Below are 18,100 nucleotides of genomic sequence, written 5' to 3'. Positions count from 1 at the left end.
ATGGGTAAAGAAACTTCTGATTTGAAAGCTTCCTGTCACTTTCATTTGCTCATCTGCTTTTCTCTTTCTTGTTTAATATGTTGTCAAATCAAGAAGGAAGTGCAATCCTACTTAATAGTTAATCAGTGTTTTATTCGAGAAGTTACTTTTAAGTAAAAGAATTTACTTTTCTTTGAAGTTAGAACATCTTTTTTTATTCATTTGCAGATTTTCCTTAGCATTTCAAGTGCTCTATGACCATCTGTGCCTTTTTTTCCCTTGTTTTTAATATAGCTTATCCAGTTGATTTTGAGTCACCTTACCGTACCTGACCTGTGTAGACTAGCACAAACCTGTAAGCTGCTGTATCAACATTGCTGTGATCCTCTGCAGTACATTCACCTCAGTTTACAACCTTACTGGGCAAGAATTAATGACACATCTCTGGAGCACCTACAGTCTCGCTGCACTCTCATCCAGTGGCTGAATTTATCTTGGACTGGAAACAGGGGAACCATCTCTGTTTCTGGATTTAGCAGGTCAGTGCTAAATGTTTAGCAGTATTTTGACAAGCTCTGTTTGCAGAGCTGCTGCACAGTACTTTGTCACTAAGTAACTGAAACCTTGCTAAAAAACAGGAAATGTCTTTGATTTACCAAAAAGGTGCGATTGTTATGATGTGGGAGGGGATGCTAAAACAGTAAGAGGTGCAAGGTAGGGAAGAAGTCTTTTCAGTCTGTAGTCTGCAAGCTCCAAACTGCTTGTGGTTGAGTGGTATCTTCCAGTGGAAGTAGTATTTCGCTTTCTTCTGGAATTCTGAAGGACTCCATGAGAACTAAGCAATAGAAAAACCATCCTATGAAGAAAACATTTGCTGTTGTTCTGTGTACAATTGAGTCATCAGTAGGACTGTATTAGAAGAGCTGCAGTAGTAAACTGATTGCATTGCTTGGTTGCAAGGTACCTTGCTAAGTAATCACTGGAGTGCAATGTAAATGCAAATATTTTCATAAAAATGATTTAAAACATTAGTCCTTTTGGAAAGCAGGGGGTTTGCATGTGCATCTTCACACTGAGCTGAAAATACGACTATGCTATAGGTTATTAAAGCAGCAAATATGCGGGGATTCTTCTCTGTATAACATCAGTGTTCTCTGCTTCCTTAACATATCATTTTTTTGCTTCTTTGCTCATTTGCATTAGTTAAACAGCATCTATCAACACATTTCATTTAAACAAAAATTGCTCCTTCAACTAAGAGATAATCAGCAATGGTGGGTGAGCTTGACTGATAAGAAACAGAAATGTTTAATGTAGTTAAAATGTCTTGGCTTTCGTTTGTTTTCTGAATCAAAAGGTTAAAAGGCATTGAAACGTTCTCTTTCCTTTGGTGCTTGAGTGCTTTCCTTGAGGCATTGGAGTACAGTAATTTGAAGAAATACTTTATCAAGATGAGAATGCCACTTCCTTTTTACTGACCTTAAGGTATAATCCAAGAGCCCTATGCTATGCTCTTTTGTTCTCGCTGGGAGAAAAAGGAGATGGGCATCACCTGGTTGAATTGGATACAAAATGTCTCCTAAATTTGGATTTCACGTTAGATAGATTATGCTGAAAATAAATGTATGAGCTTTAACTCAACTCTGAAAGAATGAAGTGTTTGCTTTCTGATGTTTAGCTTATTAAGTCAGTCTTTTTGAAAACTTAAAGATGTGCGTCTTCATGTGACTTTTTTCATTTTTGTGCTTCTTTAAAATATGAAGTGCGGATAGAAATTTCGTGTAGCATTGAAAGGAATGAATGTCTAAGCTCAGCAAATTGTAAACTTGCAGTTCTGTCATATCTGGCTTCCAGTTAGTTGAAAGCATCTTTTAACTAATTACTGTGGTTTTGTTTGTTTGTTTGTTTTGTTTTTGTTTTTTCTTTCTTTCTTTTTTTTTTTTTTTTGTTCTGCTGCTAAAATAATAGCATTTGCTCTTAGTCAGCATGTCTAAAATTGTTGCATCACCATTATGTGTTAATTGCATGATCCAGCAGACGTTTCTCACCTGGCCTGACTTTCAGGACTTAGTAGCCAAACCAGAGTTTCCAAAGAGTGGAGATACTTTGACTTTTTCAGTAATTCCATTTCTTTCTAGTTTACTGTTCAGAATATGAGCATTGCAGACGAGGTTTGACAGTTGTCCAGGGAGGGTGCCTTGCTTGTTTTCTCAGTTACCAGTTGTTTTTTTCCTAAAAACTTATTCATGTTTTCAAATTACAGTTGTCCTTTGCAGGAATGAAATACTTGTGTCTCTACCTATGAAAGCAGAGGACATTACGACTATATTTTTAATGTAAAATCTTATCTTGCTGCCTGCTGCGTGAGTGTTTCTGAAAACATTTGCTGGCTGCTCTTTATGCTTCTCTTTGACTTTTTCCTGCTTTTGGTATTCTCTCTTTCTGCAAAGAAAATTTTAGGTATGGCAGTGAGGTGTCCTGTGGAATAACAAGCTATGATTTGTTTGTTTTATTTTGGGTTTAGTTGGTAAACAAAAAAGTTGTCTTGTAACTTAAGGTTGATTTCAAACTAGCCTAAATAGCTTGTTCCAATACTCCAGTGTCCCATCTCTGGAGGCATTCAAGGCCAGGCTGGATGTGGCTCTGGGCAGCCTGGTCTAGTACATAGCAGGGGGGTTGAAACTAGATGATCATTGTGGTCCTTTTCAACCCAGGCCATTCTGTGATTCATTTTATGGTAAGCTGCTGTATAAGTAACCACGACTGGCTGTCAAGCAACTGCAGTGGAAACCTAGAGAGTTCTGCCTGGAAGGCCAAGTTATTTGTCCATTTAAGGAGAGGAAAAGTTACTTTCTAAATGAAATTCCTAAGTAACCTCACAAACACAACAAATTGCTGCGGTATAAAGTCGGCAAAATGCTAAAACCAAATTACCTTATCCTCCGTAGATAACAGATGTTTAACTTTTGCAGAGCCTCTTTTTGTTTTTATTTTTTGCACTTTTCTCAGTACTTGGTGTTAAATTCTTTGATTCTTTCAGCTGTCCTCTTTAGATTCTGATTTCTACAAGTAGATGCTTATTTATGTGGTACTCTTGCTTGAGTTTTATTTTGAAAAATATCTTTACAATGTTTTAATCTGTATTTTCTTATGAATCTTAAAAGAGAAACTGTATAAATTTTTGTGTTGCTTGAAAAAAATAATCCAAATATATTTTCCTGCAAAAATGTGATAAAGTGGAAACTTTTTAAAGAGCAGTTTAAGAAATGACTGAAGCAAATGTTGTGTTATCATGAGCAGATAGAATGCTTCAGGCGTATGAACATCCTGAGGCAAAGCTGAAGGTATTTTAACTTATTGATAGTATCTATTCCTTAGGGCTAACAATGACTATCATAAAATTTTCATTTCAGCATATAATATAAATTAACTGAACTTTGTCTTTTAGATTGCACTAAAAGTATACAGAAAAGTGAAAGACGTGAGTATTTGAGCAGTCTCAAGTGTCTGGAATGTAAAATGACAGGGAGTAAACAAAGATTTCACAGAAAACTTCACATAATCAATGCATTCTCTTGGCATTAGAGGTGTGTAATGAATTTGTTCATGTAATGAGAATGTCAGCATGGGAGGATAAGACCTGTATAAGAAAAGTGAAGCAGGTTGATTGGAGGTATAGTAGACACTAAGGTGTTGAATAATTACTCTTGAGTTTTTAACAAGTAGATGATGGTGACAGCTTAGAAACAGACTTCTATGTGCAGATTTCTGTGTATCATTGGTAGAACAAACAGTATGATTCCATAAAATAACCACTAGAGCAAATGTGATGTGTTCAAAAACCTCTTTAGAATATGTCAAAGTGTTTGGGGAATTTTATTTGGGAGGTCTTAGGCAGGCAACTCTGACATGAACAGTGCTCGTCTCTTGGTATTTTAATTTTGGATCATAGGAAATATTAGATACAGACGTGGATTTCAGTAGGGCTAACTCACTCTCCAAGTCTGAGGTGAAATAGAGTTGGGGGGAAATGAACGTCAAAGCAGAAAGTGTTGGAAAGTGAGAAAGGTGGCAGGGGGGGTTGCAACTAGATAATCTTTAAGGTTCCTCCCAACCTATAAGCCATTCTGTGAGTCTATGAAAATAAACAAAAAGGATGAAATACTGTAGTTTAGAGGGGAGGTGAACTTAGAACTCTGTTCTAGTGCCTAGCAAACTAAGTGTACACATTCAGATTCTTCTAGGTTGTTTGGTTGATCCAGTTTCATAACAAGTAAGAAGGGAAATCGCTTCAGAAATTGTCTGAAGCACTGTTAATAAAGAAAAAAAGACTAGTAAAATGAGTAACTGTGCAAAGAGATCCTATAAGTAGGATGCAGTTGGTCTTCAGTGAGTAAAGAAGAGGCTTGTGAGGTATGGATAGCAAGTGCTGAGTCTCAGGAATGTGGAGGAAATGCCACTACTGTTCTGAAAGCCTGAGAATCCATGTTCTACCTTTATATAAGCCTTTAGAGGTCTGTGTGGAAAGAAGTTAGAAAAGCCTTCTGACCTAAGCAGTCTGTGCAGTGCAAGCAAAGGCTGGGGATAACTCGTTAATACTGTCTAATGTACTCTGCAGTGTTCTGTTTGCTGACTCCCTCAAACTTCTCTTTCTTTTCACTGCTTCCCTTGATGCCTGTCAGTTTATTCTTGTACCTGCTGTGTCTCCCTTACTGCCCTCGACTTACTTTCTTCTGAATGTCTCCTAAGTAACTTATTCCAAAAAGGAAGCAAAGCCATGAATAAGTGTAATGCTCATTGCTGTTGCTGGTTTTGCTCTGTCTCTGTGTCCTAAGTATAATGAATTTAAATAAAATGTTATCAGGATAACTCTTTGAACTGGTGATCTTGTTCTTATCCAAGTCTAGGGGATTAAATAAATGCTTCTCTGACCTACTAATGTTAACTTCTAATACTGACAAGAGGAGAAAAGTGTTGATCTGTAGCAATATTTATAATGGCTGAGCCCTGTTGAATTATATGGCAGTTAACCTAACATCCATTATTGTAATGGAATAGTTAATAAAATATTTATCCATTAGCGAATTGCAAGCTAGAGGGATAATAAATGGCAATTGACAGGGTTTTATGAAAACTATCACCCAATGATCTGTTGATGAAAGAAGCCATGGGAATGTGTTGTTAAAGCACTCATTAAAGAGAGGAATTAGCTAACTGGCAATCAGCAGTGAATCAGTACATTTCTTACTCAAAGTTCTAGGGAATCTACTTCCTGTTTCTCCATGACAGCATTGAATTCTGCTGCTGATCTGAAATAGCAGTCCTGATGGTTAGATATCTAGTATTAATTTTTGTGAACTGTAAAGTCACTTTTGCCGCTGACGGTCCTATATAAGAAAGCTTGCAGGTCTAGCTTACAGGTTATGGTATCTGGTATGAAAACAATGAACAGGTGCTTGATGTTTGATTACTTTTTACAATCTAAGATGGATTCCAAAGAGGAACTGTGAAGTTGCGCAAAAAATAATGGAAGTGATTTGAATGCTACTTAAGACTCTCTCTGCCTCTTTTCTGTAAACTCATGAATGTTAGGGGCCTGTGAAGGTCATCTACTCCAAGCTTCCACTTGAGGTACTGCTGACCCCAGCTCTGGATCAGGTCAATGGAAGTTTCAGATGACTCTTGGAAACTTCCTGGTGTGGAGGTTGCACTCTGCAATCTCCTTTTCTCTCCCTGTTGCATAGGATCTGTAAAATGAAAGTAAGGCACAGGGAGCTGGGTAGTGTGCAAGATGACTCAGGAAAGTTGGTGATCATAAATAACAGGTAGACTTAAGTGTATAATGAAAAATAAGAGAAGAAGATTTAATAATGTGCATCTCGAAAGGGGGACATCAAGTCCTCCATTATTCGTTAGTGTCATTTTGTATTGCCTTCATTGACTTGGAACAAATTGCAAGAAGGAAGCATCTTCCAACTTTCTAAGCTGAATATTCAAGGCTAGCAAAACCTTTGTTCTTCTTTACTCCTTGCAGTGATGCTTTTGTAATTTGCTTTCAAGGTAGAGCTGTTTTAATGACATCAGTGTCCTCATCTCATGTGTAGCATAAAATAGGCTTTTGTGTTTCTTAAAATGTGTGTGTCAAATACTGTTTTGTACATAAAGTATAATATCTAGGTTACATATGGTATCTAATGCTAATGAAACAGCCTTAACTGTCAAACCACCTTCAGGTTTTGAATATTGATATCTAACTCAGCAACTCATTAGTTTGCTCTTCAGGATCTGTACAGATTCGGTTCACAAGTAATTTCTTCAGAGTGGTTATGATTAATTTACTTTAACCTAATCATGTTTTCCATTAATTAATTGAGTTGACATAAGTGCTGTGGTCCATAGGTTTTTCATTGCTGGAAGAAAGTATTTCCTGTTTTACATGCTTAAGGTTTTAACACTCTTCGAAGATTTATTTTTCACCAGAAATGTGAATTTTTTTCAGGTTCTTGAAAGTTTGTGGCTCTGAACTTGTACGTCTTGAGTTGTCTTGTGGCCATTTCCTCAATGAAACGTGTTTGGAGGTCATTACTGAAACGTGTCCTAATCTTCAGGAATTAAATCTCTCGTCATGCGATAAGATACCACCTCAAGCTTTCAACCACATAGCCAAAGTGGGCAGCCTCAAGCGTCTCATTCTTTACCGAACAAAAGTGGAGGTAGGAACATGTGTTTTTAACTTTTTTTCATTTATAAGCAATCAGTGCCCAGCACATGCTTCAAGGCTAGTTGTGTTTTGTTATCTCTTTTTTTTTTTTTTTTTGGTAAAATACACATGCTTCTACATCCAGGGTTTAACTAGTTGTCTGCAATGGTGATAGAGTTAATGCAAGGTAATTAAAAGGTCAGCCACCTTGAAGTGTAAGCATTCTCTATAGGGTTTGTGGGCCATTCCCACAAAAACAAAGTCCCTTAATAACATAACTTTGTGGTTATTAGTCTGTGTATTAAACTCTTACACACATAAAAATTAACTTTTTTTTTTTTTTCAAACTAAAGAATTGGTGAGCCCTGCTTTGAAGTGCTTTTGGACAGACCTCTAATTCACTCTACCTTGGGTGTACCTATTCTGTTCCTAGCTCTATAGTCCTTCTGTAAGTCTCAAGTAAATCTCCTTATCTCGCTTTGTGTGGGCTTTATAGTAGAGATAATTCACGCAGGTTTTTCAGGTCTGAGGAGAAATTTTGAAAAGTTCAGGTGATCTTTATTCTCTGGAAGAAATCATCTTCAGTGAGCTGAGATTATTTTATCAGAGGTTAAGCTTGTCTGGTTTTGTTTCTGCTAATGATTGAATGGTCTTGATTTTACTCAAGTAACTTAGTTTGAGATTTCACATTTGTGATGGAGCAGCAGCTAAAGTATCTTCTGAACGTGGCTGGTGACTGTCACTTCTCGGCTATCATTTTGCTGAGCAGAACTTGAGAGAAATTTATAGAGACACAAGTAGGCAAGTTGGACAGGATGCTTTCAGGTTGCTTGTTACTGTGAAGCCTTTTACCAACATGTGCTGTGCATCACTGGTGGACAAGGAAGGAAAATGTAACATAGTACTTGAATCAGAGGATTAGAGTTACAGAAGCGACAGCTTGATAAAAATAATGTTACTTTTCTCCCTATTACTTTATTCTCACACAAATGTTTGCTATTTCTGTAAAAATTAGGCTGCTTTTCCTTCTGCGTTCTTCATCTGATACTAGGATGTTAGGTAGTAACTATGTGCAAATGAGACTCGATAGATAGTTTGATCCAGTATGCTCTGGAGCAACCCCGACTTCTCTAAAACATATCAGAGAACTGCCACTTAGCAGTCTTGATTCATTTACTTAATTATTCTTTTTGTTAAATTGCTGCTGCTTCCTTGTTGGAGCTTCAGACAATGGAGCAATTCTAATGTTTAATCGGTAACTTGGCATTATATTCTTATTGGCTGGAGCTGCTCAGAGGAAAGAGTCTGAGGCTGTGAATCAACTATTGGAAACTGCTAACAAGTACGTGTTTGTTAAGAGAAAGTAAGTAAGAAGGTGAGATGAGCAAAGCCATGCGTGCTGTGGTTCTGTGCAGAAATTCCTTCTCAGAATCCAAAAGAAAAAGGCAAATATAAAATCCTTTCATTCCATTTGGTACGCCATTTCCTTAAATAAATCAGTATCTTGCTTTTGTTCTCTTCCCTAAAGAACAAACCAAGTTTTTTTTAATCTTAATTTTCTTCTTGCACTGTATTCTAGAATGACAAAGGCTTGGGTCCTATCATAAATATTAACATGTAATTCTTTTTTTGTTGTTCTTTTTTTTTGTGATGCAGAGATGGCATCCCTGTTTATTAATCTTCTTGATGTAGGATTGGGATGATATGCTTCTGGAGAATTTGAAGCAGTTGTGAAAATGTAAAGAGGGAATGAATATGGAGAGAAACAAGTAAAAGGTTGACTTGAAATGGGATGTCCTATAGGGTATCGCAGTTTTCTTTTTGTGCATCTTACTGCACAATTAGACACAGTCACTGCAGTTGAAATGTAGTGAAACTTGATCAAATAAGGAAGGAGATACCTTTTATGCTTGTAAACAGTCAGACGAATTTATTGTCAAAGCTGATCAAAGTAAACACAAGCTGAATTATTTAATGGAAGTGATCATATTTCTGTGTGCCCCAAATGGCAACACTAAAGAGAAAAATAAAAGGAAAAAATAGGAATTAAAGCTTTAGCTGACGCTTGAAGACATACTCCTCTCCATTTTTTGTGATGCCTGTGCAAAAGGGTTTATATTCTTTCTCTGCAAGTATCAATCTCTGTTGATAATGCAGTATTTTGCTAGAGCATATCTGCATAAACAGTGCAGCTTGTTCTTCTAGTTGTTAATTTAGGTGTGTGATTAAATAACATAGATGATGGAATTAACCTTCTCTGTCCATCTTCTCTGTATGATCGTAAAGTTGTTTATGTTCCTGCATAATGCTTTATAAAGTACAGCATTAACATTAAAGAAGTGTTCAAATAAAAACAAATTGCCACGTACCTGTCTTATTACTCAGACCGTGTCTTGTTTTCTCTTTCCTTTTTTAATGGAAAAAGGGGACAAAGTGACATCTAAATTATTCATACTTTTCTGCTCATGTGATTATGACGCTATAAGATAAATTCTGGGGAAATACTCTGCAGAAAATCAGTTTTTACATGTGAGGCATAGGAAAACAAACTTAAGATTTGCAACATGTTATGCAATCACCTGAGCAGTCCTTTCGGCAGTTTCTTCTTGTTTTGGTTGTTTCCTTTGAACAGGTTTTTCTTTATAAGATCGTATTGTCTCTGTAAGCAAAGCTCCAAATTTTAAGTGCACGCTTTCAGTGAAATGCATAGCTTTGACATTTCAGTATCATAAATACCTCATTTATGTTTTGGAAGAGTTTATGATCTTTGGTTCTAACCCTGCTGAATCTTAAGGCAATAAATACATAGTATTATTTCCTTGAGGGACTGAGTAGAAGTTTTACTTTACAAAACTGGCTTCTAGCTCCTGAAGTGAAGCTGTGAGCACCACTGAAGTAATCCACACTGTTTTTCAAGCAGCGCCCAGTGACTTCTGTTAACTTGTTTGAAGCCAAACAACAGCAACAATAAAAATTCTTAGATCTCTGTGATCCTCTGAACTAAATGCAGCTGTTTTCCGAGCCTTAAATTCATTAATAAAGGTTTTGATTTGGCATCTGCTTGAAATAATTTGTACCATGCTTTGGGAAACAAATCCCAATTTTTTGTAAATGTTAAGTTCTGCTAGCTCAAGTCCCCTATTGTATTTGTGAGCTTTTGTGCTGGAAGTTCTGGTATTTGCTGATACACGACTCCTTAGCATTTATTCATTGAGAGCATATTCACAGCATAATTTAAGCACTTGTTGGCATTGATATATTTAAAAACCACAATGAACAAAGACGGCATTATTGCGTACAGTAATGGGCAATGCGTGTCTTTATGGCTTGAGTATGTTATCTTGATTTAATGCTTATTATGAAGTATTTCATCCATATGTGAAGCACTGTCAAAATTCTATTTTAAAGAAACCGAGGCCACAATTACAGTAGAAAAACTTGAGTCTCATTATTGCTGGCTGTAAATTTTAATGTGTGATTGTATATTTCACGTTGCATTGTAGGATGAATTGTTTATAATGCGTGAAGAAAAAAATTAAAGCTTGTATTACAAATACAAATTGAAATACAAAATGAAGTGAATTAAAATCAAATTGCACCGGGCAAGTGACTTTGCATGCATTTTAAGATATTGTATTTACAAGTTATAGTAAAATAACTGTGAACAAGAGCAAATTTGGAACTTGGGCTGCTGTTAGAGAAGACGCTGGAGGATTTTAGATACCTAAAAGGTGCATAGGAATCTTAGTGGTAAATGTAATAGCTCTTATTTATTTATTTATTTTTTAATGTCATGAGCAATGGAAAAGTTAATGCTGACATAAAATCAGACTTCTTAGAAGCATCGCTCTTATGGGTGATGCTGTATTTCTGAGAACTATTATCTGAGACTCCTCAGCCTGGATAAAATTTCACTGGGCGCAAATTGTTAGGATTAAGAGTTGCTAACACTGAAAAACTGTGAAAGCCTCTGGCAAGTAGGTATGTTCTTAGAAGGGAATTGAGCCAGTGACGAATAGGCGATACAGGGCCTTGATGATGCCTGCGGATCAGGGAGTTGTCTTATTTGTGTGCTTTTTTTTTAACACAGGAAGTTCTAGTGTGATAAAGCGTTCTTTGTTGTAACTATGAAATAGAACTTCACTGACGAAAGATTAAGACTGTGATAAGTAAGAAACTGCTTACAATATATTGGTTTTTAGAGGATTGATGGAAGATACTGATAGCAATCTTTCTGTATTTTTGTTTCTGTAAGCCTAAATCGGATGGAAGAATTTTCTCCATTGCTGACAATGGGTTCAAATTATGAGGTTTTCTTTTTTTCTTGCAAGGAGTTGTATTAGAACTTCCTATCATCTGGTTTTACATACAGAAATAAGTTGCCATTCCAAAGGTACCGTAGTCATATATAGTAGTAGCGGAATCCAGTGATGTGCTGCCATTGAGATTATTTGTCTCCACATCACGCAGGAGCACATAGTGGTTGCTATTCACTAAGAAATTTCTAGAAGTCCCGAAGCTGAATTCACATCTAGTATCTAGTTAAGTGTCTTGATTAGTTTTTACTATAGTTAGAAGTAATTATCTTCACTTTCTGAAATATTTTAGCAAGAGTTAAATAAGGCAGAGTTTGTAGTAGTGAGAGGGGAAACAACAGTGCAAAAGTGGACAATTCAGAATGTTTCTTTCAGGGGAAGAGTTATCAGTCCTCTCTGAAAGGTCGTTATCCCAGTGGCAGGAGCTTCTTGTTTCCCTAGAAGTGGGATGGCAGGGGATGTGTGCTGCCAGTGTGGCCTTTGGGCAGCCCCAGGCAGCATGCTCTCCTTCTCTTCCTTCAGGCTGTGCAGAGGGTGCTCTACAGGACTCCCTTACCAGCAGAGCATACAAAGGATATTCTTTGTTTCCTTAGCAGCTTGGAGGTTTCTACACTCAAAACTTTGGAACTTTAAAACATCACAAACCAAAACCTGTAATGGTTGGCTTTCTGAAAGCAACCCCTTGTGCAGGAAAGCTTCAGCTGCCTGTTGAGTGGAGAGTGCCTGGTCCACAGGATGTGTATTTTTGGGGTGGTAGACCATGCCCACAGACATGCTACAGTGCCCATTGCATCTCTAACTGCGACTTGAGTTCTGCTGCCAGCCATCATCATCATGCTGCTTTTCCATCCTTCACCTTTTAACAGTTGATTTGATTTTGATGATAGAGACAATGTTGGTACTGTAGCTGTCCAGAATGATGCAGTGAGAATGCTTGCATTAAAAGATATATCGAGTGGTTATTCTTGTAGATGAAGCAGTTGAATTTGATTGGTAATAAAGCAGTATTTCTTATAGGTGTTAAAGGTGGGACATGTATGGTATGTTCATTTGTTACTTTCTAAAGAAAGTAACATCTTTATAGATGTTATATAAGATCTAGCCATTTTTACTTTTTGTCTGTGTGACAGTAATTGCTGTGCCGTATTACTTCTGTGCAGGACAAGACAGTTCTCTATGAAACAGTTTTGTATCTGCAGTGGTACAGGCAGCACTTATTATGTGTATGCTGAAGTCTGAATTGTTTTGATCAAATTTGTTCCCATAATTGTAAATTTGTCAGCCTGAACCAGCTGGTTTTGATCTCCTTTTGAGGACAAAAGGAAAACCCCTGTCCAGATTGTGAGTAGATAGAGCTTTTTGTGAATGAATTTCTGAAAATATTTTGAAGGCCCGACTTAGGACAATATGGGTTCAGCTGAAGGATTGAGAGATACGGTACGTTGCATTGGCCTCAGTCTGTAGATCCCCAGTTCTCCTTTCTGTTTGTTTCTCATTGCAAAATTTTAAGGGACGGGACATTGCTGGTGACTTTTATTAGGAAGACAGAGTACTCAAGAGTGCTCTGCAGTTATCTCCTGCTTGCCAGGTTAACACACTTGCATGTTGAGTTTTCATTCAGGTTATTAGTTCTTACTGAAGGGAATACCGTTGTCAGGTGTTCTGTCAGATTAATAGCATCCCAAAATACAACCGTGTTGCATCACATGTATACTGTTTTTTGATGTCCTACAGTGAATGTCTGATTGTTTTATTAACTTTCTTAGCAGAGTGTGTTGAGAAATGTGGATCTGACTTGTATGCAAACAGCATGTGACTTCTGAGTATTTAGGGTTCTGTAAATCTTTATTGTTTGCCTGATAAAATGTTTTGATGATTTTCTATTTGCTTTATGAAAAGGTGATTGCTCGTGAAATCAAGTAGTAGAATTGTTAGCTGGTACAGTTGGTTAATATAGTCCTAGATAGCCTGATTCTAACCTGAAAGCAAATATTTTAAGCAGAATTCTAATGTAGATCAGTAGAGTAAGATGAAATTGACACCTAGAAACATCAGTAAATACTGTGATAGCACCTGTTATTAAATATACCAAATGCATAAATTCATATGCAAGAGCAACTCACTGCAGAGACTCTTCAAGATGCGTTTTTAAAGGAGAGATAAGTAACTGAAATATGAGAAAAGAAATTGTGGTCTTTAGGAACTCTGTTAAATTAATTCCTTAATATTATGGAAAAAATGCAATATTCTCGTTGTGGTAAGCCTGCAAATATAGGAACGTTATCTGATATTTGCCTGAGACTAATGTTATATAACTATTTGATCGTAAGCGGAAACAACAGGGTTGGGGCCATGGGGCAGGGAACACTGGAGATGAGGTTGTCATTTGGAACCGATAAGAAAAAATAATAACAACTTTGTCCTTTCATATAATGCAATTATGGAGGGAAGGGGTTTAAGCTTTTTTTTCTACCCCTAACTTGAAATTTCAATGTTGATATATATATATATTCATGCAAAACTCAGAATTTTTCATGCCTAAGTGGTTAGCCAGGGATTTAGTAATTCAGTGATTAAAAAATACAGGAAACAAGGGAAGTCTAGTTTAAACAACGGAGAAAGCAGGTCTTAACCAGAGTCTGAGATTTTGTCAGCATTTACTTCATTAAGGGAAAAAGAAAAAAGGAAGGAAAAATTACAGGAGAACAAAAGTCTTGTAAAAGATTTAGGCTGTCTTGTTTCATTGAGGGGGCTGAAAGAATTCCCGGTCTATGTCAGACATGCTTCTTCTGATTACACTGTAGGGTGAAAAAAAGACATCTGTTTATTTATTATATATATATATATTTTTTTTTTTAATTTTTTTTTTTTTTTTTTTTTGGCCCCAGCATTAAAAGTAAAGGCAGTTTTAAAGATTTTTCTATAAAGAGTTTATAAAAATGTGTAGACCCATCCCAACCTTAGAAATAAAACTATGTTTTTACTTTCTCTGTAGTTCTTCCATTAGCATTCCATAGGTAGAATGCACTGCAGTTGTTTTCGCACTTCTTATTACAGTATAGCCAGTATATCATTGCCATCTTCTGTATTTGTAAAAAGCTTAAGCATTTCTTTTCTATTCTGGACTCCTTGACAATGAAACTGCAGTGAGTAAATGGTCCAAGACTGAAAGTGCATCTTTCACGACTGAGCCAAGTGTACCGCAGACAGAAGGGGCTTTTCTGTTTGAAAGGATATTAATCTCAGGATGTCTGTTGGATGCTTTCCTTATCATACCAACATCAGAAATAATTTGCACTTCTGGCTGGATCATGAATGCAAAAAGTCCTGAAAAAATGGCAGCGGGATTCAGCCTCACTAGGTGTATTACTCTTTACACCAGTATTCGATTTCTCCACAGTTCATTCAAGCCAGCTGCACTCTGGCAACTGGCAAGTCAGAATGTACGTGTGATGTTTAAGGTCTTTACAAAGGCAGGTAGGATGGAAATTAGTCCAGTATCAGCTATTTAATTGCTGTATACACAGCACAGAAATGTGTTCCAGGCCAGCTGTGTTACCAAATGAAAGACTTATTCATGTTTGGACAGAACTCTCCTGTCTCGTGTGGAATGAGTTAGGATTTCAAAAGGTAATCTCTCTCTTCTTGTCCAAGGCAGGATCATCTCTGTTGATGTCATTTCTGACATGCTAGTCTAGCCTGTTCTTAAAGACTTCAGAGACTCTTCAGGGTGTCTCCTTCCAATTTCTGAGGTTTAGGACTAACTGTTGTGCCCTAAAATATTTCTATAATCTGTTCTACAAGGCTGTGTTTAACAGCAGTATCATGTCAACCTTCTGTGCAGCTTAATGCCAGTCTTCTCTCTTCAAGCAATTTGTACACGGCTTCACCTGTGTGCAGTTTCATCATCTGAAAATCATTCCTGGAAGTGGATAATAGGATTCTATTCGGCTGCTTAGAACTCCTCTTCCTGCTGTTTGTGCCATCTTATGAAAATTGACTGTTCACCAGTTATTGCTTTGATTGGATGGCAGAAGAAATTTGGTCTACTGAGGTATCTACTGTTTTCCTTCTGCAGTTTGAGCATGCATGAAGAGGAGCAGGTACAAAGCCAGCCCTTACCTTTGCTGCAGGGAAACCTTAGAAAGTCTCCAAACTATACATATCTTGGCTACTAAGCTCACAAATGAAGTGTTATGTGGGGAGTCTTTGATTTGACAGCCTCTGCTTGGCTGAGAAAGTGAAATTGGATTCTCTCTAGTTGAAGCTTGCTGGTCCAGAATTTAGGTGACCTCTGCTCCTCTTATAATGAGCTCTGACATCTGAGGTTTGGCCCGCCTTACAGCTTCAAGGTCAGGTGATTGCCTCACTGTTCTCTGCTTACATAGGAGTGTAATCACTCATCTTGTGTTCAAGACAAGTCAGAGAGATGAATTGTACAGACAAATGGCTCGAAACAGTCACGTTACTACAATGGTAGTTCTTTATATGCAGTGCATATGGATTCTGTGAGCTGCCATTCTTACCTGCCATTTTGATGTCCTTTACCACCTGTATTCACAACTGACTGGGGCTCAACTAGGCATATTCAAAGAAAGGTGGTTGTTTTCTTTTTTTCTTTTTTCTTTTTCTTTTTTTTCTTTTGACATACGCAGAAACTGCCTCCAGTTACAGAAGAACAGACACAGCTTCTGAAGAAAGTCTGCTTTCTTGTGTGGAGGCATGTATGCACACCAGAAGAGGAATTAACCTGCAATGAGTATAGCTACTGTTGAGTAACTTACTGTTTACTCTTGGGCTAGATTTGGCAGGCTGTGCCATGGTATGCTGTGGTGTTCTGCCACAATGCTTTTTTATTACTTGCGTTTCTAGTGCTTATCTTCTTCCTGTTGTTCTTTCTCCTTTTTGTTTTGTTTTGTTTTAAATTGTTTAAGGTAATACTTTAGCTAATACAAGTTGTGAAAAGACCTCTAAAAATGTGGACTCAGTGCATATAATAAAGGAAGGACTCCCTTGGACTAAAGTATTCTGATAGAGTCACCGAATTCCTGTTCAAGTTAACACATCAGCTTACTTTTGTGATCAAGGCCACTATGAATATTGATCTCCTTACCTGTTTCACTCTTCCCTGAAGGAGTGTCATTATGGAATAGATCTTGCATTCTATAGTCTGCTTAGAGTATCTGTATGCTTCTGAATTACGTCAATTAAGGAAAAGTATTGCTGTTTTCTGTCCTTTCAGGCCATTGTTTAAATTCCACTGTAGAAACTATTGCAGGAAAAAAAAACAAACAACCAAAAACGTGGTCAAATACATTGAGTTATTCAGTTTTATTGTAAAGTCACCTGCAGAAAACCTTCTTAGCATTGGATGTTAAGAGACTGATGTATTGAGCTCTGATACTTAAGATTTATAGAGAGATGTGAGGATTTATTTAATTTGGAAGTTTGAATGGGTTCCAAAGCTCATAGCTTTCAGGGAAGTAAAGAATAAAGGATGTCTCACTCTATTGGAGTTGCTCGTTTATTCAGTTTTAATGTTCCAAATAAAGCACTTACTTAATACGTACTTCAGTTAAAACATATTGGATATATACACATTTACTAGCTTTAAAGCGCTCCTAAGTGTTACCTCTTCTATAATGACTTTTTAATGCGTTTATGTTTAATTCCCTAGTCTACCCTTCTCTTTAAAAACGTAAATGAAAGTCAATTGTGCAAGCAGACAGTGGCTTTGTAAGACCTCTGCAAAGATATTTGTGGGGAAGACTTGTTTGTACCCTCAACCTTCAGGCTCCTTTTGGGAAATCAAATCTCAGAAGGCCAGGCTGGCAGCTGAAGTTCCATCCATGTTAAGTGTTGGGTGTTTCTAATTGCTCCCTTGAGGTGCCTAAATTAGATGTCTGGAATGGTCTCCATGAATACTCTACCCTCTGTCTCTGTTCTGCATCTGGCAGTGTTTCAGTGCAAGGGATCATGTAGTTCTTCACAGTGCCATGAGAAAAGATAATGTTCCTGCCACATTTCATTGGGATATAATGATTGAAAAAATTCAGCGAAGCATTTTACCATAAAGTTAGAGAAAACAAGCAACTTAATATTAGCACATATAGATAGATTATATAGTTCACATGTCTACAAATTGTGTACTGATATTCCTGTAGGAGTTCTACACGTTAGCAGTTGATCTTGCCCTTTGTATACTGCTTATTTTTTTGTATATGTGAGACACTGTTGTGTATCCTATATACATCCACAGACTTTAGTTATTGATATGTTACGGAACTTAATGCGGTTTTCAAGCTTACAGAAAATGAATAAAGTGGTAGATGTTTGAAGTATGATGCACAGATGTTTCTGTTTTGAATCCCAGGCTGTGTCCTTCTTTGCTCTTGAGTGCATTTCAAACCACAAAACAGAATATGGCTACAGACAATGCAGAGGAGTCTTTATCTTAGAAACACAAATAAAATACCACGAAGTTTCTCTTGTCATGGAACAGAATAGCCACGTACTTAACATTTTGTAAGATACATCTGCGTTCCAGTATAATTTCAGGCTGAGTAATGTGCAGTACTTTCTGAAAAGAATGGCTGTGATAAATGGCAGAAACATGACTGTAAAGTACACATTATATCTGTTTCAGCCTGCATGCTGGTAGTGACAGGTGCTCAATGGTTGTCAGCATCCCTGTCAGCACGGAGACTCCTTTGACATTAAAGTCACCAGCTCGGTCCCAATGCTGTGCTGCTCTATTGGCAGTTCCATCAGGCTGCGGCCGATGGGAGAATGTCAGAGCTCTGCTGTTCTGCTGGTGTGTCACCAGCCCTCTGTGTTTTTGGTCTGGCCTTGCCTGCTGTTTGAACTTGCCACACTTATTCTTCTGTATCTTTCCTGTGGGAAATGAGCTGATAGGTCATGAGTGTATAGGTATCTTCAGGGCAATTCAAAACCACATCCGAAGTGACTTGTGTAAAGGTTTGTAATGATTACTGTTACTTTAAGCCAATCAATGGGCAGATTACCTGGGGACTCATTAAGTGGCATTTGTGGTGTCTGTAACAGAGTTTTGAGCCGTGTTTCAGGAAATGCAGTGACAGCCTTT

At 37.3% G+C, this 18,100-nt stretch overlaps 1 protein-coding gene across 4 annotated transcripts in view; it reads left to right on the top strand.

Annotated features, from left to right (window-relative positions):
• Positions 1-18,100, top strand: part of FBXL4 (F-box and leucine rich repeat protein 4) — a 54,705-nt gene that overhangs the window by 20,700 nt on the left and 15,905 nt on the right. For all 4 annotated transcript variants that reach the window (XM_072332829.1, XM_072332830.1, XM_072332832.1 and 1 more), the window contains exons 5-6: positions 274-518; positions 6,479-6,692. In XM_072332829.1, coding sequence (XP_072188930.1) covers positions 274-518; positions 6,479-6,692 — 459 coding nt within the window. The remainder of the gene's footprint in view (positions 1-273; positions 519-6,478; positions 6,693-18,100) is intronic.

This window comes from Excalfactoria chinensis, chromosome 3 (assembly GCF_039878825.1).
Source record: "Excalfactoria chinensis isolate bCotChi1 chromosome 3, bCotChi1.hap2, whole genome shotgun sequence".
NCBI lineage: Eukaryota > Metazoa > Chordata > Aves > Galliformes > Phasianidae > Excalfactoria > Excalfactoria chinensis.
The sequence above is the reverse complement of the archived record's forward strand: the minus strand, read 5'-3'. Positions and strand labels throughout refer to the sequence as shown.